The sequence below is a fragment of the Anser brachyrhynchus genome, assembly GCF_964034855.1.
Source record: "Anser brachyrhynchus genome assembly, chromosome: 4".
NCBI lineage: Eukaryota > Metazoa > Chordata > Aves > Anseriformes > Anatidae > Anser > Anser brachyrhynchus.
Genome location: NC_137698.1, coordinates 45057567 through 45084567, shown reverse-complemented (window position 1 = coordinate 45084567; position 27001 = coordinate 45057567). Strand labels below are relative to the sequence as shown.

Here is a 27001-nt window from a genome sequence, read left to right as displayed (position 1 = left end):
TTGTCTTCTGCTCAGGCTGAAGGCTTTCTAGGGCACGGGGCTATTCTGTTCTGCTTCTGTCCCTAAAATCTCATATGCAAATAATAAATGGCGGTAGTTGCTAGGAACTTGGTGAGCGTTATCAAGCAAAATCTACAGAAGTTGATGTAATGTTTTTAAACAGATGGTGCCTTGAACGAGACAATTTCTTAATGGAAACTGCTGAAATAAGTGTCAAACGATTTCATTTTTGTCAAAGACTTATGCCACCTTTTGAACTATGAAAGTTTCAGGATGGCAACTATGCCACAAAAAATACTGTCCTAGCCTCCATTTTCCATTAAATGTATAGATTCAGTTTCAATCAGTGTTTCAGTCTTTAAAAACAGATTATTTTCTAGTTTACAGGGAACTCATCTGCCACCTTTACGTTTTCAGGGGTCATTTGAAAAAAACACTGTAAACTTCTGAACTTAAGGGCAATGAGGCAGCAGCTCACATCCTATTTACTTGTGTACAGTCTTTCCAACTCCAACTTGTAAAAACCAATTCACCCCAAGAACGCAGCCATAGGCATTCAGAAATATCCTAGGCGGTAGCTATGAAGTACCTGTAAAACAAACCTGCTGTCATCGGTATTAAACATTGGGTATTAAATGTTTTACTTCACAGTGAGTGTGATGAGCCCAAGGAAGGGGGAGCCCATGGTGTGACCAGCTCTTCCCTAGGTGGCTGCCTCCTCCCCAGCCAGGCCGATGGCACAGCTGGCCGTGTGATGCCCCCTCTGAAGAAGAAGTTGGTGTTGTAATCCAGTGCTGAACCATCCACGTGGTGACCCGGCTGTGGTAAAGTGCTCCTCCTTTGTTGGCATGGATTACAAAGGCAGGCTCTCTTGTCTGCCCGCGGTCTGGGCACTTGGTCTAGTCAAAGAATGCTTGCTGAGATGGAGCTGGGAAAGGATGGTTTATTTTTCCCCTTGAGATGTAGCTGTTTTCCTGTGCCTGTGCTTTCCTGTTTTGTGCAATGTGAGCATGGAAGAAATGTGACAGGGCATGGATGCCAGAAAAGGTTTTCTCTCCTTTGTTTACTGCATGGTACTCCCTTCCTGACCTTCCTAGGAAAAGTACAAGCGGTCAAACAGAGCAGGAAGACAGTGCTGGAGGTGCAGGGGCAGCAGCTTTGTGCCGGAGGAAAAGGAGAAGCCCCTGCCGAGCTCTTAAGCCATTGGAGACTTCGTGTGGGATGGCTCATGCTGCAGAGGGCTAACGGGGGCTCTTTAATTGTGTTCCTAAGGCAATCCCTGCTGGTGCCAGCTCTGCCGCCACCTGTGGGCACGAGCACACATTTGGGGATGACAGGTCTCTTCTTGTCAGCGTTACAGGAGCAGCTTCTCAAAGGAGCTCTTGTCTGCAGCAATTGCCCAGACAGCCAGGCAAACCCATGTCAGTCTGCCCATGTGTTTTCTTTCCAAAGAGCAATACTTAGACCGGAGAGCCAGGCTCTGGCTGCCTGACCCAGGATGCTTGCGGTCTGCGCAGAGCAGCAACACTCTTAATGTGAGCTTGGAAGTGCCGTGAGGAACTTGGAGAAGGAAATAACACCGATCCGTGAGCACCATCCTGGTTTGCTCTCCCAGCAGTATGTGTGTGGAGCCACTGTCTAAAGCAGCGTTGGCAGTGTTCAGTTGGGATCGGGTCACCCTGGCTGACTGCACCCACCTCTTCCATCTTCTGCTCACGGGGAGTGGCTGAGAGTGAGCTGAGATGGGTGGGAGATGAGAGGAGCATTTCTGGTGACCTCCACAGCAGCATGGCAAGGCTTGACCTAGGTAAGACCTCGCACCCAAAGGTGAAAGCATGGGGGAGACAGGCAAGGGCTGGGTGTACCGTGCCCCTCACGAAAGAGCAGAGGAAGAGGTTGGGGTGGGACAGGAGAGGCCACTTCCCAGGGGCCACGGCAGATCCCTCCGTGGGGACCTGCCCCAGCTCCCACAGATGGCTTCTTGTGCCCCAAGACCTGGGCTGCTGGAAATGAGGTCCTGGGGTGCTGGCCCTACGCCCGCGGACATGGCCCACACCACAATCTCCCCTTTGTTTTTGGTGCCGACGCATCCAAAGGCTGTAGCTGCGTTTCCTACACCCACTGGGAGGATGTGGGATTTTCTTGGCTGCGAAATGCAGCAGCGAGGAGCTTTGCAGGCTGGGCCAGTGACTCAGCCGCTGGCGATGGAGATGGGACAGTACAGACGGGCTCTCGCCTCCTCATGCACCAACAGCCCGTGCCTCGGTGCCTCTGAAATTCTTAATCCTCTTGTTTTCCATCCTGCTCTTAATTTTGCCACCCAGGAGGTGATAAAATTCATCTCGCCAGCAAGATACACTCTAATCGGTTTGGAGAAACAAACACATGATTTTTATTTAAAAAATATTTCATTCCTTTCATCATAGTCATTTCTGCAGAAACACAGTCAGAAATTGCTGTGTAGGAGTATGGATTTCTGGTAACAAGGCCACCTACACAAATCCACTGCAGGAAATAGGAAGCCCATACCTAAAGCCTTCATTGTCTAGGGCCCAATTTTGCAGAAGTGCTACGCACCGCTCGGTCCTGTTGAAGGCAATGGGAATAGATGATGCTCAGCCCTTAGCAGGAGGTGGTCAGGATTGAACCATCCTAGATCTTGACTTAGTGAGTCATAGTACTGCATGGCACTTGATAGTCAGGAGAATTCTGAATATTCACGCAAAAATCCCCACGTAATAAATAATATCCTGTTTAATACGTGTATTACATCTTGTTTTGATACTAGGAAGAACGAGAATACTTGCGTCTTCCCACCACGCTCTCAAAGTTGCTATATTTCTGGGAAAAGCTCCTGTAATTTTGATACCTAAGCGTTTTCGACTCGTATTTTCTCTTGGATTTGTAACATTACTATTTTTAATAACGTAAGCAATAGTGAAATTGCTTTCTGCACAAGGATCCCAAGCATTTACTCCCCCCATGTCGTGACCTACTTTACCAGGATTCAACAATGAATATTTATTTGTTTTGCAGCGTGAACAGAAATAATACTTAGGACTGTCGGCCGTTTTGTTAAATACTTTGTTGGTCCCTGATATGAAGGAGAAAGCTGAGAAGTTGCCAGGTAAGGGATACGTTGACCAAATTCTGTTCTCAACTCCAAGTACTTTTCTGCTCACAGAAAATAATTGCACCGATTTCAGAAAATGTTAGTTACAAAAGCATACATCTGCTGTAGACAGACTGTGCATCCACTGGCATATTTCAATTTTTCTTTTCATCTTGGAAAAAAAAATCTTGGTTTGTTTCTGCAAAATGCACCTTTAGGTCTACCGATAACACCTTGGACTACCAGCACTGAAAAAGTTACTGAAAAATCTTTCCTGTGTTCATTTGGCAGTGTTGTATACAAAGCTGGTTTCTGTTTGCTTGTGTAACTAATTAGCCATCAAGAACTGAGTAATTGACAGTTTTGGAAATCAGTCACAGGGAGAAACACTGCAAAAAGTTGTGGATTTTAACATGGGACTACCAATCCTGCCTACTTGAACTTGCAGAAAAAGTCATCAGAAATCTGAAACAATGAACTGAAAAAAAACAGATGTTGGTTTGATGGATAGCTTTTTAAGATGGAAAGAGTAGTTCTTCGTGGCCCACTCTTTTGGACTTCATCTATACCTGGGCTTCATTTATTTTATTAACTTTGGGGGGAGGGCAAAGAAAGAAAATGTTTGGTAAATTTATGCACCTCCCCTTCCAAAATGAGCTACTCTGCAGCCATCATCTTTGACCTTGCATAGCTGACTAAATGGTATGAACTGATTGACACAAAGCATTCAAAAGGTGTGTGGAAACAACACTTCTGTGGACTTCACCTTTGTCTGATCGTGGCATAGGCTATCTAAAGAGGAAACATCTGGACCCATCAGCTTTCTTTTTTATAAAATGGGGAACACAGATTTTGAGAATCTGAAATCGAGATGATCTGATATGACATTTAAAAAGTCTGTGTAAATGTGGCTTGTTCCTAGTGAAATACCTTCTTGTGTTTATAAATCAAACTTGCAATGTTTGCAATCATTTTTTCCTTGATGTTTAGATCTTTCATGGTTCTCATTTGTAAGTCTGGAAGAATTTACAAGAAAGCATACATCTGTTTTCTCTTTGTAGAGGAAATTGAGTAGAGGCAGGTGAAGAAGAAACCGTAATAGGAAAGAACTTCATACAGTAGTGTGAACTTCATACAATAGTGTGGATTTTTAAATTTGGCTAGTTTTATTTGAGCTAAGCTATATTTTTAGGCAGAGTGCTCTAAAATAATTTGACAAGCTGGCTAGGCTAGCCATTTTATGCGTCTCCTACGGAAACCTATTTTAAAATGTATTTAACATTGAGGGAAGCAGGGGAGGATTGTACTTTTTGTATTGAGATTTCTGTCACCAGCCAGAACCAATCAAACTTCCAAAGGGAATACAGCGGCCTTGAGAAGAAGAGCTAGCTCGCTGAGACTGCACCAGCTTGCTGCAGCCCCTGAAGCCAGTACCGGGACTTCCCATGCCAGGTACCTGCAGCTGGCTCACGTGGCAAGTTCTTTTCCCATCTGGGAGCCCCACATGCTGATGTGCTCATGCTACAGGGCAGATGTTGCTTTTGCCTGTGCTGTAGGGACTTGTTTGCCACAGCTACCAAAGCTAGCTATTCAAAAGCTTGATGAGTCTGTCTGCGATGCCTGGCAGCGCAGTTCTGCCTTGGGGTCCTTAGCTATAGCACTGGAGTGGCAGTATCCATCCTACCCTTGCCTCAACTTTGTCCGTGGACTTAACCCTCCGGGTTTTCACTCCAGGAAAGTAGGGGCTAGATTTCTGCTCCGTTCTAACTCCACAGTGCACAGACCCTATCCTATATGGGACTAAAATATTACAGCAAATCCGCCCTCTTTCCTAAGGATACTTGTAAATGTATGCTTGCATTTGTACTTTCTGCATATCAAAAGTATGTGGAACTCGAGTAGTGGCAAGATGGTGAGATTTGCATACGTGCATACAGCATGCACGTCCAAGCACAAGCATCAAACATTGGGGGAGTAAATGCATGTGAAGGTTATGCTTGTGCCTCTGGTTGTGCCAAGCATCTTTCATGGTTGCAACTCAGGTTGGGCAATTTTGCTTTGTTTTTATTCACAGCATCAAATCTCATTCAGACCAGCAAAAAGTGTCTGAAGCAATTTCAAGTTTGTGTTGGTGGCAACCAGACCTCCAAAGAAGCTGACAGCTACAGTTTTAGGTCTCGAACTCTATGCCAGTGGACCCCTAAAATTATCAAAGAGCAGAGGTCGAAGAAGGGCAGAGGCTTTTAAAGGTAGGTGCCCCAGTCCCTACTATGTGTGATCAAGTCTGAACCGCTCATGCATGTTCTGCTGACTGCATGGGAGCACGTTTCCTATTAGCCAGCTCTGCTGGGCTCCTGACTCAGCAGGGAGACGTGGCTTAAGGCCCTCTGTCTGCCTGTGCTGCTTAAGGAATCGGGCACACATAAGTCAGGTTTTGGATAGTCAGACTTCTCAGGCTCTCTGTCTTGCACCAACCCTAACTCCGTGTCTTTTCCTGATGGGGCCCCCATCTTTTTGCAGCAGTAGATAAGTACGAGCTCTTATGCCCCAGATATTCTGAGCAGCCTTTAATTTAAGGCAGGTGTCCATCTGCCTTGCTTATGAGCTGTGGCCAGGCAGTTTCCTGAAGACTTATTTCTTGGGTCACTCTCCACCCCCAAAAGGCCATTGAGATAAGACACATTCATCCCAGCGCAGACATTCTCTTAAAGGTCGACACACTCACCTTGGGGCAAGGGTCTAATTCTCAAATCCTTGTTCCTCTTGACTCGAAGCAAAACTGTCATTCCAACTTTCCTACATCCCAGGAGGAGGCCACAAGCATCCCACAATGGATCTGTCTCTGTCTCTCTGCTTGAAGCGGTTCCATTTGAGAGCAGTATTCCCCAAAAGAGAAAATGAGCTTACAGAGTAGTGGGCAGAGCACTCGGGGGGACTGTGTGAAAGGCAAGTTCAGTTCCCTGCTCCCCTAAGAGCATGTCTGTAACTATTGATACAGAGTGGGAGTTTCAGAAAGTGTGGTTTGGGGGTTTAGCTCTGAACAACCAGCTAATAATTACAGTATTTTGTATTGCACTTGTGTGAAAACTGTTGTGTTCTCTTTTTTTAAAAAAAGTATCCAACCACATATTTCAAGCCCCAGCTGGATGGTGTTTGTTAGCCTACTTTTGATCGTCATTAAAAGCCACAGAGGAGGGAAATCAGCATCACTCATCTTAGATGTTAGTAACTGGATGCCCTCTAGCGAGACTGTGTCACGCTCTCAGATCTCTGTTCTTTACTTCCTTGGGGAGAGATGAAAGACTTGTGCATCTTTCCTTAAAGTAAAAACGTAGGAGCACATCCTGGAGGTGAGCAGCGTGTGCAATGCCCAGAAAGTCAGAAATGAAATGAGACTTGTATGCCCACTCAGCAGAGACCTTGCTGATGCCTTTGGGCTGAAGCGAAGGGGGCTCGTGGCCCCGTTTGCTGGGGTGATTCGGACAGGGGTGTGCCCAGGCTCTGTGTTTGTGTCATTTTCCACTGATCACTCACGGGTATGCTATTGATAGGTGTATATGGATGGCAAAAAGGATTTTTTTTCCAGAATTATTCTCGTAGGAATACCTTCCTCAAATGTCAAGGATCACCCCAGGCCATAGGCCGAGCAGGCTGTTTGGTCCCTGCTGCAGGAGGGATGCACGAGCCCTGTGTGTGGCTCACGCGTGCTGAAGGATGGCTGCGCAGTAACTCTGATTATTTCCTCTCTCTGCCCGAGTGCTGTAAATTGCATCAGGCAGCTGCGGCTGGTTGCTGTTAGCACGTCACAAATTTTGAAATAAAACTTGTGTGTTGAAGCATCTTAGGAGCATTATTCTTTCTCATTTTTTATCTGGGTAGGGAAATAATTTTTAAACAAATTGTAGCAGGGAGAATAAGTTCTGAGTGAGCAGGAGGGCCGATAGCAACGATACTGGGACGCGGTCTCAACGCCCCTGATTTGGCTTTGACATTGCTATTTTGGGGGAAGGGATGTCTGCAAAAACATGCACCACCCAAAGCCTACATTGGGCCAGTAGGCTTGCAAAGACTGCAAAAAGCACCAAGCAGCGAATGGAATGAATTTAGGTCTTATAGTAATGTGAGTTAGGTTCACAGAAAGATTAACCCATGTCAGAAAAATCTGTTCTGCCAGCGTTTCCACGCTGCGTGTGGTGATGGTGAATTCTGGCCCAGAACACTTTCCATTGCCTGAGTATTTCTCGAACTCTGCTCACCATGTCCAGAGGTGCTGAAAAGCAAAGGTACTGCGTCAGCGTTCGATGTGTATCAGCTCAGTAAGGAGGTTCCCAGGGAACGGGTTCTTAACGCTTCAGATACGTGGTGTGACCGCAGCGGGCAGTCTGCAGGACATGAGAGTTGTTCTGCAAAACTGTAAATGGCAAATGTTTTGACATCAAGTGTCTCATCGATGCAGAGATATTTAGGCTCCTGCTCTAACTGTTCATAGGCTTCTTGGCATGTGAAAGTACACCAGGGTTTTCTTTTCTTACTTTCCCCCACCCTGTTTTTAATACCAAGATTAGGCTTACCTAAAAAGAAGCGATCGGTTTTTCGTTAGAAATCGGCCCTGTGTTTATTCCTCCAAACCCAGATGCGTACCTAATGATGTGAGCGATAGCACCCGTTTCCAGTTAACTCCGTGGGCACCTCCAGCAATGAAAGGTTGCTCCTCGAGCTTTTGCAGGCACCTGTGCCTGGCTAGCATGCTGCTTTACACGCGTTTGGCACGGGTGCACCGGGAAGCAGTTCCTTCCTTGCACTGACTTCAAGAATGTGAGAAAGCACAACAGTCCGATGTCTGAAGTTGCCAGCTCAGATTAATTAAAACGTCCTTGCAAATTAGACTGTCACCTTGCGTTTTGGTTTTGTTTTGTTTTCCAAATCTAACTGAAAGTTTCTTTCTCTGTACTGTGGGACAGAGAGATAATGAAGAGTTTCAAATTGCACAGGGGAGGTAGCAGTAAAGATTAATTTAAAATTGCCATATTTTGTAATGTTATTTGTAAGTAAATTATTTTTCTCTTGAACTACTTTGTATTTTCTTAAAAACGCAGTGCATTTTTGTTTAAAGACATTTTTCATTGGAAGTGATTTGCAACGTTATCTCCCCAGCAGCTCTCATCCCTAAATGCTTTGATATTTAGATGCTCGCCGATACAAACTGCGGTTCCACTTTCCTTTTTGTGCAGCATCCGACCAGCATGAGCGCTCAAACTGAAAACCCAGCCTCACTGACGTGGCAGGAGGGAGAGTCCCAGCTGGAAACACGTACTGCAGCCGTCCATCCGAGGGGACCTTGCACACGCAGGTAAGAACCCAGCCTCCCTGTCACCACCAAGGGGTAAAGGGGGGCAAAGAACAGGGCTTGCGGCCACCTGCCTCTGGTCAGGCCTGGAGCCGTCCCCGCTGCATCACGTGCCGCTCTCTGCACCCACAGTGACGGTTTCTCTTGGCTTCAGGTGCCTTGAGGGACGGGTCCCTTCATGCAAGGAAACCCAGATCACTGCTTTGCCTCCTTTTCAGTGCTTTAGTGCAAAGGAATTCAATCCAAGTCTCCTAAAAGTGCCCCAGCTTTTGCGTTAGGCATATTTTTTACTATAGAGTGAACGGGAAGAGAGGGGTGCAAGTAATCCACCTCGTCTAGTGACACTGCTTGATTTAGGGTAAGTTACTTGAGCAGTCACTATAACAGAGCCAGGAAAAACATCTGCTTGGGTATGTTCCCAACTCATCGAGCCGAGTGTCTCCAGCCCAGTAAAAGGGTGAATTACTTGACTGGGCAATTCAGTTCCCCACAAAAGCCTAACTCTGAGCTCAGCCCTTGGCTCAGCAACGCTTCTTTTCCTCCACCATGTATAAAGATGTAAACAAATACACTTTTGAAGGTGTGGGAAGGATTCACAGTGACACTAAAAATCATTTGCAGAGAACCACAGCACGGCTGTGGGCTGCTGTCGGTGTTGCTGTTAGTCTTCCTACTGCGTGTCTGTGGCTGAAGGGGGGACAAGATATCCCTCGCCATAACGCAGACTAACGCAGCATGAGACACTTGTTCTGTTACGTTACCACTTGCAACCTCTGCACTAATTGAGGCACCGTCCAACATTCCAGACTCGAGAGATTAATGTGCAAGCCAGAAATAAAATTTCCTCCTCAGTAGGTATGACTGTGTGTCTTTTTCCTACTTTCAAAAGAAAAGTAACAGGATTAGAACAGGAAGAGAGCCGTGACATGCATCATAGGTAGGTAAACAACAGTCATCAATCTCTTCCTGTGGCAGCATTGAAAGAAGTACAGTCACTCTAATAGGCGCTGGGATTCCCCATAATCAACTAGAACTTGACATTTCCCTTTCTGATTATAAGTGGTTAGTACTAGAAACTTTTAATCAGCGTAGTGGAAGAGGGAGAAGAATTATGTGATAGACTGTTGCACCTAGGAATTTATCTCTTAGAAAGAGAAGATAAAGCAAAAACGTACTTGGTAAACTGCTTAATGCTTCAAAATTATTTTTGAAAAATTTAGTTTTCATTGTGAGCATACAACATCATTAACTTGCAAAACAGTTTTATTTCACACTATACAAAGTTAACAGACACTTAAAAAAAGCGTACAGTTACATCTACTGCCACCGAACATGTTAATTAGGGGACTTCACAGATAGATCTCTGGTTTTTTAGGGCCCTATGCAATCCCTGTTCCCCCACAGGTTTAAGCCTACTTCTGTATAGGTTAAGGAGGGTTTATTCAGAGAGTGTAGTTCAGAGCATGAAACTTGGAGGACTTGGAGAGAATGTGCCAGCTCCGCATCTGTATGCCAGGAAGAAATGTAAATGAACACTTCTCTGTTCCACTGCTGAAACTAATTCTCCCCCTGCTGGGCCCTTACAGAAGCAGCTGTAATAGGGAGCTAGTCCAGGAGCTGTCTCTTCCTTTCTTCTACAGAGTTCTCTAGAGACAAACCTTGCTAGTGGCTGTGAAGCATCTGGAGCTGTTTGGAGGAAAGAGGGATGGGATCTTAACCCATACTGGTGAAACTCTGTCCTTTCCCTCCTCTTCCCATTGAACCTTTCCTGACATTTCGCTACCTGGCTGCCATTGTAAGCAGTAACAAACTCTCCTTCAAAGAGCTTATTAGAGGGAGAGAGGTAGCTAAGGGTTATAGGATTTCCTTGCAGTTTTGAAGCTGATTGTCTAATCAGGACCCAAGAATAAACCCTCCTTGCAGGAGGGCATAGTTAGATGTCATATTGTGCGTCACTGCCATGTCGTCGTAGCATGGATGCTAAGTCCTGGAGTGAGGGCATATACAGAAAATACTCAAGAAACTGAAAATACTCCTTAGAAATTAATTAAAAATAATGACGTCTGAAAAGAATTTGGATTGCGTGGCTCTAAATCTCTTCACTGTTTCACAGCTGTCTAAGGTGAGCTGTTTTTTCACTTCAGACGCCACTTCTCCCTGCAACTTGACTGTAAATAGCCAGGGAAATAATTTACCATAGCATGCCCTAGACCTGAGCCTTCCTCAGGTACTTAAATCTTGGGAGTAAGAGCAATGGCACAAGATGTTGACTGGTTATACAGTAAACTTTGATACTCCAAGCAGGCGAGCCTCATTTAAACCAGGTTTCAGATCAGATGTTGGAATAGTTAAACAAAAGAACACTTTCTGATGGCACGCTGCTCCGAATGAAGAACTAAAACTGGTTGCCTACATTTGCTTCCCTTGAGGTCCAAAACCAAATCGCCACGAGAATACAGTGTTTCATACAGAAATAAATATGCAACTGATTTCAGAGTCTTTTACGGAAATCAACAAAAGGACAGAAATACCACAAGATAACCTAAAAGCCTTAAAAGGAATAAAAATACTGTGCTTGTACATTCATTCTTTAAGGTGCTACAAGCTAATCTCTTTATTATGTAGCCTTAGGAAAGTCAGACTTGGTGTTTCCCAGCAGCAGTGGTAACCTTCATGTCTTAGGCAAGATGTCATTCACTTTTTTCAGTTAAATGGTTAGGACACAGCATTCTTTATCCAAGATGGCATCACTGACATCCTGATCTGGGGGCCAGGGCTAAAGGGACCTTACCTTGCAGGTTCAGTTCATCCTTCCTTTTCATTTCTGCAGTACCTCACTTGAACAGTTCTTTTGGGTACTGAAGCCCCCCTTCCCGGATTAACTTTGCTGAAAAAGAAGAATGAGCCAAAATTCTGGCGTTTCAGACTTGGCATATAATATGCAGAGGAGACAAACCCATTTTTTAAGTCTTTTCCCGGTTATCTTTCAGAGCAGCCATAAAGCAAGGCAACAAATACTAATATAAGCTAGTTTTCTTCATGATTCTCAAAAATTCTTGCTCGCTCACTTCTCCATCTCCATCTCGATCAGCTTCGTCGATCATTTCCTACAAAACATATTGTACACCTGGTCAGGCATGAGGCTTGACTCTAAACACAAGACCTTTTCATTACAAAACAAATCAGAAGTACTTCTTACAAAACCATGACTCTGTATTTGATTATTCCGCACATTTCTAACCTCTCAGCTCTTTTTGTATAGGCATGAATTTCCCACAAGGATTGGTCCATTCCTAGTAGAAAACCTCTGGCAAGTGAGAATTTACCTGAAGTTCTTCATCTGTTAAGTTTTCTCCCAGCTCCTTGGCGACTCTTTTCAAGTTTTTAAATGAAATCTTTCCTGTGCCGTCATCATCAAATAATCTGAAAGCTTTCAAGATTTCTTCCTTTGAATCCTTTTCGCTCTAAAATGAAAGTACAATGTGTATGAATTAAACACCTGCTATTGATATGTCCCTTTATGGTATTTTTTATTCCAAGATTTTTTTTTTAACAATTCCTACCATTTTTTGTGTCATCATAGCCAAAAAGTCTTCGAAGTCAATGGTGCCACTTCCTTCTTTGTCAATATCTGCTATCATTTTCTTAATTTCTTCTTTCTTTGGCTCAAAGCCTAAGGCACGCATCGCAACCTGTGCCAAAAAGCAATTCTGTTAGGAGACTACCAAAAGTCTAGTGGCAGCAGCTGCATTAAAGCTCATTTAATTTCCTCATCCAAAACTATAATGACAGCTCACTGCAAGGAAGACCTTCTGACAGCTCTCACTTGCTTGTTTCCTCTTTCCAGTTACTAGTAGTGTAGGTCTGATGTTTGTAAGACTCAAGATTTATTTTGTCTTTGGATTTATGGGGAACATGGATCTATTTCTGAAACTAAGGGAAACTTTTTGTCAGAATTACGTAAAAGTTCCAACTACATCTCTGAACTACAGATTGATTTTCAGCTTAGTTCCTAAAAGGGCTGGTTTCTCAAAATGGGACACCAAGGGAGAGATCAGGGATGTGATTTCACTTCATCTGACATTTAGGGCAGAATGCCTATTAGTTTTGATTACATGTGGTTAACTTAGGCAATCCAGTACACGAGTAGAAGAAATCCAGATGTATAGTTCATGGCACTTTTGGCTACATGGGGAGGCAACTGACGATACTCCATAAATTTCTCGGCCTCAGCAAATCAAAGGGTGAGTGTTGTGCTAGTCAAGGAAAGAGACTTTCTGAGGCTTACACAACACAAACAAAATACTACTGTAAGGACAGGTAGTGCTTAATATTAATGTTGTTTAAAACCAAGCTCTATAACAACGACTTCAGTACTGATAAAACTATTAGTAATTTCCCAATCCTGGTTCGCCAGATAACTTGAGGAAGATTTGACCTGTGAACATTCATTGTTCCTATATGATCTAGTGGAAATACAGGGCAGGGCAGAAATTTTCTTGCTGAACACTTTTCTAGTGGAAAGTGCCAACTCACCAAAAATTTCACATGTTCAGATATTGAAAGCTACCTCGCCAACTGTCCATGTATTAGAGAAGCCTGCCTGCTCTGTATTGTGATAACTGTGAAATACACCCCAAATTCAGCCATGAGAGCAAGCCGTTACTGTTGTTCATACACTAAAGCCATTTTAAAACAGAGCAAGTTAGGGCTGGGCACACAGAAAAAGCAGCTACGATTTTGTGACCAATGATACTTCCATCCAAGGAAAAACAGTGAGAAAACCTTGAGTTCTTTTATGTCGATGCTTCCAGATCCATCAGTATCAAACAAGTCGAAAGCTTCTCTTATCTCCTGCTTTTGCTCTTCTGTAAGTTCAGGTTTCAAGCCACTTTTCTTCCGCTGGGTTGTGCTTAAGCCAGGTTTCCTGTAGTTGGATGCCTTCAGAAAGAGAAGAATGAGAGATCACCCCTTCGAGAAAATTCAAAACACAACTCGTGTAAACAGCCATAGTGAAGCTGTAGGGAAAGTGAGACGTTCTTTATGGCAACGGGTAGATTGCAGCTGGGTCTCTTGTGCATTTTCCTGGATGATTCTAGAAAGAAACCAAGCTGGAGACTTTGTTAGGAGGGAAGAAGCGTCTGGCCTTCATGTTTTAAACAGATCGCCAGTCAGAGAGGAGCCAGGCAGGCTGCAGGTGACCGCTCTGGCAGTGACTGAGGCCCCTCGCACCTCCTGCCCGTCGCTTTGGCCTCTCAGGGCGGGTTCCAGCCCCGTCCCGCCCGTTTAACGGCCACACAGTTATAACGCAGCCGCCCCGCGCCCCTCAGCGCTCAGCGCTCCGCGGCCGCCGGGCCCCGCCCGCCCCTCGGCGCTCACCATCTGCCCGCCGCTGCCGCTTCCCAACGCCGGGCGGAAGACGCTTCAGCGCCGCCACGAGAAACCACCAATGAGCGAGCTGGGGCGCGCCGGGGGGCCGCCCCCTTCCCTAGCCCGGGCCAATGGGAAGCTCGGAGGGCTCGTGAGGTCAGCGCGAAGGCGGGGTGGGTAGCAGGGAAATGGCGGCCGGGCCGGTAACCTAGCAACGGCGGGGAGGGGGGGGGGGCTGGGCTCATGGCGGTGGCGGTTGCCCCTCTCCCTTGGCTGATCCCTTCATTTTGACCCCAAAACCTCCCCCTCCCGCTCGTTATCTTGCACCCTCACACGGGATGGAAAAAGGTAAGAGGTCAGGGGATGGCGGGGAGGGAGAAAAGTTGAATTTGGGGTCTGTTGGTTCCTACCGCGTGTTAACTTGTAGTAGGAGCTTGCCAAAGTAACGTGCGTAAGGCAAAGTGGGGAAGTATCACAGGATCCGAGAACACGCACGCCACGGATTGTGCAAGCAGTGAAATAAAAACAGTCTGTCCCATCAGCATGTGCCATGCCTTAATCTGTTTTTGCAGCCAAGCCCTTGGCCCATTTGGTTCAGGTTTACATACCTACAGGAGTATGGGCTGGCATCCCAAACGAAGCGACAGTTTTACTGTATGAATATAAGGTGAAAGTGAGAGGCACGTTTTTCAACTACGATTTCAGAAGGTTTTGGGTAAGTGGCTTGTAGTTGGCTGCACTGAGATTTGGTGGCAGCACATGGCTTTGATAGAAGGAGCTGCACAAACATTGCTCTGGCTCATAACCAGCCCTGGCTCCGCGTTCATCGAGATAACGATGCCATACTGGTACAACAGCAGCACGTGTTGCTGAGCCGAACCCTTGTTTGGAACTGGTTGAAGAGCACGAAGTTCTCTGTGCTGGAAAATGGAAAGCCCTTCCCAGCAGTCCTTCCGTGTCTCCCACCCACGCAGCGGCAGCATGGCCTTCTGCACAGAGCTGGGTGTCCAGGGCCTCTGGAGAGCAACACAGCATTATTTGGCGCGTCCACGTAGTTACTCTTAACTATTTCTCAAATTTTATGAAGAGAACCACAAATTGGTTATCTACTCTCTCTGTCAAAGCAAGCACACTCCAAGAAGCAATCATCAGTAGTTGAGAACTTCTTGAATTCTGAAACAGTGATGTCAAAAAACCACTGTCTTAGTAAATCCTTATGAGAACTCAACTGGAATGAGTTTTTAGGGAAGTAGGGGAAATAGGTTTCATTATCAGATTCTGTGGGCTGATGATTTTTTTGTTTGTCTGTTTCAAAACAAACTAGCTGTGGTATTAAACTAAGATTCCCATTAAGAAAAAACAGGCTTTTAAAAAAACAGTATTACTGGGAGTACTCACATGGATACATAGCATGCTGAGACTGTTGTCACAAGAGACTGCCAAGAAAAATTTCCAGAAAAAACCTTAAGCACGTTGGATGGAGATTTTCAGTGCAGCTTCAAAGTCAAAAGTACTGATTACAGATAACTTTAAAAAAAATAAAATTTCTTGATTAATGGTTATTTTGGTACTTGAAGATACTTCTAGTAAATAAAGAGAATTTTTTTGTCAGTTCAGGCTGGACTAGAACTTTGGGGCTGTTAGCACACAGTGGTTATTTCTGACTGCCTAAATCTAATGACTTTTTAAATTCCTGCTTTGTCTTCATTTGAATTAGTATTTGGATGGCCTTTCACTAAGTGGGGTAGCAAAAGAGGTTTTGATTTTACAACAGTTCTACAAAGAGACCTTTAGGGAGATGAATTATTACTTGAATCTGAACATAAAAGGTGTAAGAGCTATGACTTTAATTCTTAGTGTGTGTACTTTTTTCATTTTAAAAAAAAAAAGGCGCTTTAGTTTAATCCATGCGGTCTGCCACAGGAGTGTGGTATGGGGAGTATTTCAAGGGAGAGAAGATGTATTTTTGGCACGTTAAAACCAAGTAGTACACGAAAACCTAGAAGTCTTGGCAGTTTGCTTTGTGAGGTATAAAGAGACGGCATTCCTTTTCATGCATATTAAATGGAGTATTTATGTATGTTAAATGAATAAATAGAATTTGGAATAAAATAAACTCGTAATAAAGTAAGTTTTATGTTTGTCCAGATTTGGAGGGTAAATTCAGTGGTATCGCTATTGGTACCAAGATGCATCTGTAGGGAGCGTTTAGTTTTGCATGCAGTTGTCCGTTCTGCCCTAGGGAACTTTTGCCCTAAGGAAGACAGCTGAAATTCCAGATAGCAAGTCATGAGAGAACTGGTAGTTCTGTAAGATCTGGACTGCTTCACGTTTAAGAAACCACTGGAATTAACAGCATTTTACTATCTGCCAGAAAAAAAAAATCCATGGTATTTTAGTAATGCATCATTTCAGCAACTATGTATCTCATAGTAAATGCACAGCATAAAGGACTGTTTTATACAGAGTGCCTCACAGAAGAGCTCTGTTCAGTATTCAGCTGTTAATTTAGTTATTTTGTGATGTGTCCTCTGGAGTACTGTGAGGCTGGGACAATAAGTTTGTGTTCTGTTCACAGATGCTGCCCTCTGGCCATGGCTTTCAGGGATGTGAATTCAAGAAGACATATAGGACTTCAGCAGCTCTCATCCTTGGCATCAACTGGAAGAACGTTACTGGGGCCAGTGAAATCCTGTAAATTCATTGTGGATGAAAGCACCAACCAAAGCATGTTGATTTGTTCTGCTGTCAGACTGATAGAAAGTTTGGACTTAACCAGTGCTGCCGGACAGCTTCTTAATGAAACCATTCAGGCGCAAAACAAGGAGTTTAAAACTGGGATGAGCACCCTGTTGTTTCTTGTTGGTGCATGGAGCAATGCCATCCTGGAGTGTCTCCAGCAGAACGTTCCTGTTTCAGCAATAGTGTCGGTCATGTCTGAGGGGTTGAACTCCTGCTGTGAGAAAGTCCAGTGTCTTCAAATATCAGTACATGATGTAAATAAAGAGCTGTGTTCTAGCAGTGTTAGGCCAAACACTTCTAACAGTAAAACTTACGAGATTGCATGTGACAGTTTTCTAAATCCTCAGATTTTTCTGTGCTTTCAGAAAGAAGTTTCTCCATCAAAAGAACTTGTTCCAAGAAATTCTTGTTCCCATCAAGAAGCTGACAGTAATTTTAACAAGGGCCTGGTTTCACCTTTGGCTGGCTTTGGATCAATAGCTTCCCCCGTCAGATCAGCAGATGATAACAATGCATCTGTGATTTCTGGAAGTGGTGTTACTGCATCCAGCTGCAAGCAGAAAAGATTAACCCATAGCAGATACTTCGGTGCTCTAGCGACAAGCCCTTTTTCGAGTCAGCTCGATGATTCTCGGGTATGCCTCTCAGGACAGTCAGCACATCCATGTGAATGTTACGGTTTAGGACACCTGGCAAGAGCTCTGAGCCATGGAAATGAGCCTAACATGAAATTGCTTAAAAGCATCGTTGCGTATCAACACAAGAGAGCAGAATGTAGTGGCTCTTCCCAATTCAATATTGCAGAAATTGTGACATGCTGTTTACCTGGTCTGCCTGAAAGCTATTCTTGTGTTTGCCCGGGTTTTGTCACTTTAGTATCACCAGAACAAGCCACAATTATCAAACACTTTCGAGACAAACCCCTTCGGATTCTGCTGATGGATGGTGACCTAACGGAAGAGTATCGTCACCTAGGTTTTACTAAGCCACGTAACGTAAGGACCGTGTTGGACCGTCCTGACCTACAGGAAGGCAGACCAGGAGACGTGTGGCTAAATACTACGTTAGATATTCTAATACGCTCTGAAGTGAACTTAGTTTTGGTCAAAGGGAACGTGTGCGAAAACTTAATGGAAAGGTGCGTGGCGAACAAGATTCTGGTGATCGGTTCTGTGGCTCAGAAGGTGCTGTGTGCCTTCGGGGAGGTCAGCGGAGCCCGGCCCGTGACGTACCTCACCCAGCGGAGCGCCTCCTGCGCGGGGAGCGGCGCCCAGCTGGATCTGTGGACGGCCAGTGACGGGCGTGCGACGGACCTGGGTGAGCTGGTGCCCGTCAGGATAAGGGTGCGAGGGATCGCCCTGCTCACGGCCGTGCTTACTACAGCCGTGCCTGCAAAGATGCAGCTCGTCGAAGACCAGTTCTGGACTTTTGTGTACCGACTGCATCACGCTCTCAGTGACGGGAAGGTTTTCCTCGGTGGGGGCGCAGTTGAGCTCTTATGCCTGAGTCACAGTCAGGCGCTGGCAGAGCAGTCTTTAAAGCTAGCAAATAAAAAGCCTGTGAAAGAATTTCACGGCCCTTGGCTGGCAGCATCTTCAGCAGAGTATAAATCAGTTGTGCTTCAGGCGTTAGCAAGTGGCTGGAGCCAGTACCTCTCAGCGATTATGTGCAACACCGCAAAAGCAGCATCGCTTTTTGAGGCACGGACCTTAATTGAGCATCACCTCAAACAAGCAACTGACTGTGGCTCTCCCTCAGCATATGTACTGAAAGAGTTTCAAATGGGTGGTATGTTCCGAGGTGGACCTGTTCCTTTCACAGGCAGTGCAGAGGGTTTTAGGGTTTATGATAACGTTACAGCCAAGACAGAGGCGTGGCGCAGAGCTCTAGACCTGGTGCTGCTGGTGCTTCAAACAGATGCTGAAATTATCTCGGGTCCCCAAAGTAATCAGCTGTTAAATTCACATGCGTCGAGTGAATTTATGTTTTTGTAGGACTTGTAGGCTGTTTTTTTGTTGTTGTTGTTTTGTTTTGTTTTTTAACAAGTCCATGAGTCAGTGAGTGGAAGAAGTCCAGGTACGATCTACATTTCTTCATCAAGTCATAGAGCAAGCATTTAGGTGTGGTTATGACTTGAGCGTGTGGAACAGTGGAAATCTGTCTGTGAAACAGTAACAAGGTAGATCTAATTTCCCATTTCTAGAAATGAGTTAAATAGCAAACAAAACTCACTTGTGGGCTAACCTCTAACTACAGCTGTGCGTTTCTAATTAATGATATTGTCTATATGGATAGATTAATCCAGTCTGATGTCCGTAACATTCAGCAGAGCAGATGTGCCGTTCTGTTCTCATTAGAAAGAGGAGTGCTGTCAAGTCGAAAGAGGCAGTATCTGTCAAGTCGAGTTGGAGAAAAGTTTGCTTCCGTGGATAAACTCCTATTCTGAACGTGTGCTGCCCGTATAAGGTACTGGGACTTGTATCCTGTGAATTATTTAATGTCTTTTACTTCTAAAGAAGGGTAGGAATTTCTTACATAACATTCTCATACTTGTCTGTGTGATATGAGAGTTATATAAGATGTAATTAATTTTTAATTATTACCTTGCTCTTCATTTCTGTATGTCACAAGTGTAAGAGATAATTATGATTATGATAATTTATGACTGTTTCTGCTTAAGCTAAGAGATTGTATTGGTAGATCCTACTTTCGCATACTTGTATGGGCAATATATTTTCCATTTTGAAATATCTGTCTTTTGAAACTTCTATGGCTTTGATATAAATTCAGGCTGAATCCCCCCTTTTGGTATTATGGAGTGGATGTATCTCTACGCAGTCTGGTTTACATAACAAGTTGGATTTCTAGATTATTTCATTTGGGTTCTTTCAGTTACCCTTGCTGAGAGGAATACTGTAGTTGTATCAGCTATTGGCCAAAAACTGAAAATTAATCTTCCCGGGATGTTTGAAGCACAACCATGGTATGGTGTTCTTGCACTTAACGTCTAAAAGCAGAGCAATTCAGAAGTGGCACTTTGTTGCAAGAAAGAGATATGTAATTCTAGGGATATTTTTTTTCTGAAATGGGCAATTTGAATCAGACAGTGAGTGTCTGATGAGTCAGGTGAAAACGGGATGGAAAAAGAATGGAAATGGTCATTACTAAAGCGAATTCTTGCTCTTAGGAGTTGATTCTCATTAAAATAGTGAATTTATCCCTTTTAATTGCTGGTGGCAGACAGTCCTGTGGTGGTGAGAGCTAAGAAACGGGATGGGCTAAGTGTATGTTTTCCACATCCTGTATCAGTGAAAAGGCAGACAGAAAATGGGGTTGTAACTTGATTGTTAGAGCCTTCACTACTCATTTACTCCTGGAAGTGGTTGTTTTTTCCCTCTGGGCTTTCCTTGCTGTAGGTCCCCACCCCAGAAGACATTTTAGAGAAGAGCCATCAGCTACCTCAAATCCCTGTGATCCTTCCCTTGATGTCTTCATCTCTGTAACACAGAGCTCCATAGCCTACACCATGCTCTGCAAAAAATTGCCCTTCCTGAGACAGCTTGGGAGTCTGCACAGCTGGGAGCTGTGAGGAGAGGTGAAATCCTGAGCTGCTAATTGAGAATTGACATTCTCAGTTATGCTTAAGCATGGGATGGAATTGGGATCCTTAGAAACAGCTTTTGAGCCCTGACCTGACCAGAAGCTCTAACTCAATTTTTAGTAAGAAGAAAATCCACCTACATGCATTTTAAGCTGGAGCTTTCTTCTACACTGTACATATTCTAGCATATTGCATATGCAGGTCTTTCATGGTGCTGTTTACCTGAGTGGTTCACACTAAGCGAGTAACTGATCTATTCAGTATGCAAGGCAAAGAAAGACACAGATAACGAAGTTCATCCTCAAACATGTTTTAGATGCATGTAGGCGTGTTTGTTTATGAAAGTAGTGTTCTATGGTAAACGTTGCATCGAGAGTTCTCATTGCCGAATTTAATATTTTTTCTAATTTAGTGTAAATGGAAAGCTCCTAGAGAGGCTAAGGGAGCATGTGAATTGCACTTACTTGTCAGAAATTTTAGAGAAAATAGTTTCTGTGTGTAGAGAGCTACGCTTACAGTATTTGGTCATCTCTGATTTGAAAACATAAATGTTTTGTTTTTCTAACAAACTCCAGTGGGTTTTGGCAAAATCTCTTCAGTAACGTACAGACTTGTAATTTTAATTTTAAACCATACTTCCTTGCAGGATAAGGATCGAGTTAATTATAATCGTAATCATTCTCCGATTACATCTTCATTATTAATCAGTTGGACAATTGATGTGTAAGAGCTCGGCCACGCTCTCGATACACCAAGACACGAGAGAAAAACGGTTTGGTAGATCAAAAGAGGCAAAAGGAGCTAGTGAGTGTTAGGTGAGAAAGAAATCAAAGCCCAGCATATAAATAAATACAGAGAAACTCTGCTTCTTTTCAAATGTTTGCAGCTCAGATTTGGCTTTATACTGTTTTTCTTGAACCTCCTATACTTAGCATTGCATAATCCCTGTTCCCAAGAAAAGATCCAGTTGCACTCTATTTGAATAATAGAGTTAAGTGGATTATGGAAAAAAATCATACATGAATTGTACTGAAGTGGTCCAAATGTCTATTTATAGGGCTCTAAGACACCGAGAGCTGACGCACCAAATGTTGAGAAAATCCCAAATGATGTAATTTTTCCAATCAGGCTGTTTAAAAGTACATAACAGTGTATTTAAATATTGCGACGCGGAGGTTTTCTCAAAAGCCCTCGGACGTTATATTTTGATTATTTAACAGTTGCTTTTCTACAGGCCAACAAAATGGGCTGTTTTATAAATTAGCTAGATACTGCATCCTGGATTACTCAACATTATTTCTTTGATATGCACAGAGGATGAACATGCAAGCTGCCCTCAAGGCAATGTGAAGTACGGTGTGCACGTGTGGATTCCTCAGCACCTCATCTCTAAAGAAGCAACGCAGAATTGGGTCCTGTGCGCGTCTGGCACGACTCTCAGCACGGGAATTACTCCAGCAGCTGCCACGGGCGATTTCAGCTTCCCTCTTGGCAGATGCTCCTCCTAGGGTACACAGAGGTCGTTTGTGTCGGGTATGGTGTGATGGAGGAGCTAAGTTTTTGCTTGCGACGTGCCTGGGGTATTGGAAGGCAGAAGAGGTTTTAGGGAAGGGCTTGGCTCAGGAAGTGGACAGGATCTGACTCCCTGCTGAAACCCTGTCCTAGCCAGGTGCCTGGTTTCTCCAGTGTGCTGCTCGGAGTGGAGAAAATCCTGTGTAGGCACGGAGGGGGAGCAGCTAGGATGCTACCACTAGTGTGACTCTGCTGAAGTATTTCGGCACTTGTCAGCTGTAGCTTCTGAGGCTGCCGTGGAGGTTAGCAGCAGAAGGGCTAACGACGCAGATAGCACGTATGTGTGTGCTCTGTGAAGGAAATAACCCCGCAGTCCTTACAGAGGTGTGCCCATCCCTAAGCGGAGTTAACTCAGGGTTCGGGTGTATGGCACCCTCACTCCGTCACTTCCTACTTGTTGTTGTACTTCTATTTTCCTGGGAGAACTGGGACAGGCTGTGTCTCAAATCACTTCTGCCATGGTTCCCTCTCTTTCCCATTGGACTTTCTACATGCTCACACAGAAAACCAGCAGTAAATCGTGTGTATTTAAGGGGGTATGGTGCTTGCAGTAGGCTGAATGCACCACTGGGGCTTGCAGCAGCCTGGTGGGTGCCACCTGCTGCCCCAGCCAGCCATCCCACCCGTGAGCTGCCCGCTGCCTTGTCCAGCTCCGTGCTGCCTGCCCTGCCCAGCCCGAGTCCGGGAGGCAGGCAGGGGGTGCTGGGCATCTTCCACCAGAGGTGAAACTCCACATTCCTTAGCCAGGAAGTGTGGGATCATGGATAGCTGGGGCTGGCTTGCATCGGGCCGCGGTGGTTTGGGTGGGTTTGGGGGGAGGCTGTGGGAGCAGACTGTTTGGGGAGCTCTTCCGGGCTGCACTAGCTCCGCTTCGGTTTGTTGTGGAGTGCATTCAAATGTGGGGATTGGGGTGGAATTTTTTTTACCAGATCAACATTTCAAAAATCAGTCTGCTGTCCTGTGTTCCTCATTCAGTGGGAATAACATGGTTTGTTCCTTTACTTAGAAACACCACCTGCCTGGCGTGTTCCCTCTTCACATGCTGGGGTCTGTCCTTAGTGAGACTGTGTAAATTTGAGAAACTGATACTGACAAACTGGCTCCAAAAACAGACAAACAAACAAAAAAAATCCACAACTTTTTAAAATGTTACTACCAGGTATAAATTATTTTTGTGTGCTTTCTAAGCACCCATAGCTTCCCCCCTCCCATCTCTGTTTGGAGTTATTAATAGCATCATCTAACTGAATAAGAAATAAGCTTACTCTGGTGTCTATGTATGGAAGCTGGCTAACCTCTTCTTTTGCTTTTGAACTTCTTGATTTACTCCTGCCAGTGTTTGATTTACAACAAATGTTCCCAGCGTGCGTCTTGCCCTGTGATGTTAAGAATTTTCCTTCTCTAAGGCTGGCCGCTGTGGATCAAAGTAACTGGGGACCTTGCAGCAGGCTGGCATCAAGAACTGGCCCTCTGCTGGGAAAAGTAGGTCAGCTTCCCATAAGCAGCTCAGGCAGGACATCTAAAATTGCACCAGCTCTGCCAGGTAATGAATGCATTAAATGTCTCACTATTGATTAAAACAACAAAACAAAAAACAAAACTTACTGTGTTTAAACTCTGTAACACTCTGTTACATGCCAGCATTGTACTCAAATGGGTCTGAGCTTCCACTTAAAGGGTGTGCTTGCCGTTACTGGAGCCTGAATTGCTGCCAGGAGTGCTGTGCATAACAGGTACTTTTGGCTGAACCTTTAACAACAGAGACATTACAAGCGATACATTCTGTACATACGTACATGAGGGAGATTGTCAGGGGATATTAAATTGTTCAGTAGTTTTTCTGTCGGGGAATATTAAATTGTTCAGTAGTTTTTCTACAGTGAATCTAAAACATGGATCCGATCCTGACCAACTAGAAATGCTCTTTTTTGTGTGTGTCAAAGCCACAGGTTTTATGGGATATGTTTCCTTTTTTGAAGGGATTAGGGTGTGACAGGATGTTCAAAAGCATGGCACTGTGTTATTACTCTGCCCCTTGCTCAAGTTCTTTGTGTTAATTCTTCGCCTTGGGAGTTAAGCTAAGCTTTAAGCTTTTGGTACTTTCCAGAACGTGGTCATCCCTAGTGCTATTTCTACAACTCTTTCCTCAAATTCAGTTGTAGAAATATAATTTGCTGATAGCATTTTGAAGCAGAAGGACTGTATTCCAGTTTTATTCCCCAGTCTCTTAGATCCTAGATCAGCAATCCTCTTGAGATCAGTTCCACACGAGTACAATTAGAGCAGTTAGTATGACACACATTTGGAAAATCAAAAAATCTCAAACTAAATTCTGCCACTTGCCACCAGCATTGCTGCATCAGCTATTGTGCAGGTGCAGGACCAGACCATTTTCTCTGCAGTGTGTCAACATGGTGTAGATAGATCTGCACTCAGTGGAATTTTTCTTTGCAGATAAAAATACTCCAAAACCTGATGTTTGTAGGGATGCAGTTGAAGGGAGAGTGAGAAAAACTCAGGCAAGTGGACAGACTGGAGACTGGTTTTGATCCTAAGTGGTGGAGAAATAAAAGAACACTCTGCTCCATCTATTTTGGCTTTCTATCTGGTTATTCCATTAGTAATACCCGTTTCTTTAGAATTTGGAAACACCCACAGCGGTGCTAGCACTGTGATTCTGTTTGTTGCATTATGTTCATGAAAGCCTTGTTATTTTTGCTGTTTCAATTCTGAAAGCTGCAGTTGGTGTTAGTGTTTGTGGCTGTCCATGCACGCAGGTTTTGCAGATTCTGCGCTGTGTACCGCACAGTGCCCTGCAGAGCTGGAACGGTTACGTGCTTTACAGCAAGCCCTGAGGACATAATCAGAGCTGGAACCTCTGGCAAATACTTGCAATACTTACAGATACATCGGGGAGTAGAGAGGAGCGTGTAAGCAGAGGAGCAATGTCTGAGGCACAACTGCACTTCTGTTCCCCTGCAAATACTCCCTTTCCGGGCATGTAGCGTGCATTTCAAGACTTAGCAGAGGAACAGCAATGAAGTCAGTAGTCACGTGTCTACAGTGCTGAGTGGCTTCTGAAAAGCCAGTTTTTCTTAGAAGGGAATTTCTAGCTTTAGCTTTTCAAAGACATTGTCAGGGTAAACACTAAGCACAGTGAAGAACTAATGTGTGATCTGTATGAGCCAAGCGCTGGCCACAGCGTTCACCATCTCCTTACATTAATGCCTTTGAGTTCAAAGCACTGAATCCCCTCGGAGGACAGGATGAGGAACATCCTGAGCAGTGAGGAGGGATGTTACATAATAGAGTGGTGGTTTGGCAGGACCATGTAGGAGAGTGGTTAGCGAGTGCATAGATTTACAGGCTGAAACCCTGCAGAACAGCTGTAGCAGTCCTTAGAGCAGTCAAAGTGGGGATGTACAGTGGGATTCAGGGGAACAGGTGCTTCCCAGAGTGAGTGGATTAAATAGATCCCTCACTTCTCCCTGCACATCAGGCCCCAGGTGGCCCCAGCTCTGTGTTGTGGTTGGTCTGCCCCAGTGTTCGCCAGCACCGTCCTTGGCAGCCACGTGTTCATGTGTCACTCTCCTTCGGGACCTGCAATATAGGGGTCATGCTGCCAGACAGCTTGCTCCACTGGAGGCACAGGAAAACTGCAACGTGTTTTTTCACTGATGGCCACGATCCCTGCATGGCAGCCAGCTCTTGCAGTGGGAAGGTACCTGAGGTGTTGTTTTCGATAGTGGCATGTAGGTAGAACAGAGCAATGAGAGCTGAGGTTGCTGCATTGTACGGAGATGTTGCACCACTGAGGTAAAGGCTGCTGTTCACAGAGCTGCACCTTTAGGGAGGATGATTCTGTTAAATGCTTAGTTGAAAGGTAACTGGATTGCTGGCTGCCTGATGTCTCTACAAAATACACGTCTTCCGTCAGAGTGGGAAATGTACCTCTGGTGAGTGGTGAATAGACACCTGTATTATTATTATTATTATTATTTAATGTGTGCTAATATATTTCGTGGTACATATACTCTGCTTATTAAATCTAATATACTGTAAAAAGGCTCCCAGGTAGGTCTGCCCTCCAGGGTCAGGTAGGAAATATTGCTACAGCATAGGGTCCAGGTCAGTAGTGTCACATTAGAGCTGTTTCAGGGGATATAACAAGGACATGAGACGTGTGAGAGGGATTCTTGCGTGCTTTTCAGAGGGATGGAAGGAAAGGCTGGGCCATGATCATGCACAGATGGCGAATGAGCACATGTGAAGGGGAAGAATCAAGTGGGAGGAATCTGCCTTGCAGAGATTGAAATAAATAAATAAAAATAAAAAAAGTAAAAATCTGTTTAGATGGAAAGGAATTCTTTCCTTGGGGACCCAGTGATACTCCAAACAATAGGATTATTCTTTAATTATTGCAAGAGCATAAAAGACAGCAGGCAGTTTTTATTTAGAAATAGTGGGAAGATTGCTCCCTGACCACTTTCAGCTCCAATCAGTAGGCTGGAGTCTAGTGCTATTCACAGCTTTTGTCTGCTATGTTGCGAGACCAAATATTTAACCAGCATTGCAGATTTTGAGAGATGACTAAAAATAAGACAGAACAGTTGCTGAAGTGATTTATTTCCAAAGTGTAATCTGTCACTGCTTTCACTGACTAAATGTGACTTTAAAAACAAAACAAAACATCTGTTTGTTAATGCTAGAGAGCCAAAGCAACTCCAGAGGAGTTGTAGAAAGCAGATATATCTATGATACAGGCATTCTGCAGCAGAACAGACATACTTTCTCAGTTAGCATCACAGAAGACCATCTATCTCTTTTTTCAGACTGTTATCAGTAAATCCTAATTTTGTCCAAGAACAGTCTTTTGCCAAAAAAAAATAAAAGCCACAGAAAATGGAAAAGAATTAGGTCTTGTTTTGGGTATTAATTCCTGTATTTCATTTACTGCCACTGCTCATACCAGCGTTCCAGTTCCTCGGGTATGCCTCACTCAATGTAAGAGGTAGTCAGTGTTCAGTACCCTGCTTCTCACTCCCTTCATCTCTTAGTTTATGTAAGCATGGTTTAAATAACCATCCCAAGCCTATTATTCAAGTTCATGTTCTTGTTTTCTGGGGCTGTTTAACTGTGGCAGTAAGTTGATGGTTGCCAGAAGCCAAGAAACTCAGTTGGAATCAACAGTAAGAGAACTTGACTGGAAAAGGATCCCAAATTTATCTCTGTTTATCTGAAATACCAGGCAATTAAC

The 27001-nt window shown here is 44.4% G+C and overlaps 2 protein-coding genes across 5 annotated transcripts in view; one reads left to right on the top strand and one right to left on the bottom strand.

Annotated features, from left to right (window-relative positions):
- BBS12 (Bardet-Biedl syndrome 12) overlaps nucleotides 1-27001 on the top strand; it is a 62939-nt gene that overhangs the window by 25423 nt on the left and 10515 nt on the right. Inside the window, exons 5-10 of one of the 4 annotated variants that reach the window (XM_080590540.1) lie at nucleotides 652-1807; nucleotides 3037-4564; nucleotides 5187-5361; nucleotides 8344-8462; nucleotides 16408-19037; nucleotides 21487-25700. In XM_080590540.1, coding sequence (XP_080446666.1) covers nucleotides 8356-8462; nucleotides 16408-18565 — 2265 coding nt within the window. In that variant the 5' untranslated portion in view covers nucleotides 652-1807; nucleotides 3037-4564; nucleotides 5187-5361; nucleotides 8344-8355 and the 3' untranslated portion in view covers nucleotides 18566-19037; nucleotides 21487-25700. Of the gene's footprint in view, nucleotides 1-651; nucleotides 1808-3036; nucleotides 4565-5186; nucleotides 5362-8343; nucleotides 8463-13857; nucleotides 13986-14019; nucleotides 14178-16407; nucleotides 19038-21486; nucleotides 26934-27001 lie in introns of those variants that run through there. The other 3 variants (XM_080590541.1, XM_080590542.1, XM_080590543.1) reach the window with 3 other exon arrangements.
- On the bottom strand, nucleotides 9705-13973 carry LOC308194519 (uncharacterized protein). Its single transcript, XM_080590551.1, has 5 exons — nucleotides 13839-13973; nucleotides 13245-13400; nucleotides 12023-12151; nucleotides 11786-11923; nucleotides 9705-11566 (listed from the first exon to the last, which is right to left on the bottom strand). The coding sequence occupies exons 1-5, from the start codon at nucleotides 13839-13841 to the stop codon at nucleotides 11477-11479; spliced, it is 516 nt and encodes a 171-aa protein (XP_080446677.1). The 5' UTR covers nucleotides 13842-13973; the 3' UTR covers nucleotides 9705-11476.

Bases quoted from the DNA above. Each gene is read 5' to 3' on its own strand.
- LOC308194519 (XM_080590551.1), bottom strand. The intron at 11,924-12,022 runs GTAGGAATTGTT...CTTTCATTTTAG, and splicing joins CTATGATGACACAAAAAATG to AGCGAAAAGGATTCAAAGGA. The intron at 11,567-11,785 runs GTAAATTCTCAC...TATGTTTTGTAG, and splicing joins TAACAGATGAAGAACTTCAG to GAAATGATCGACGAAGCTGA.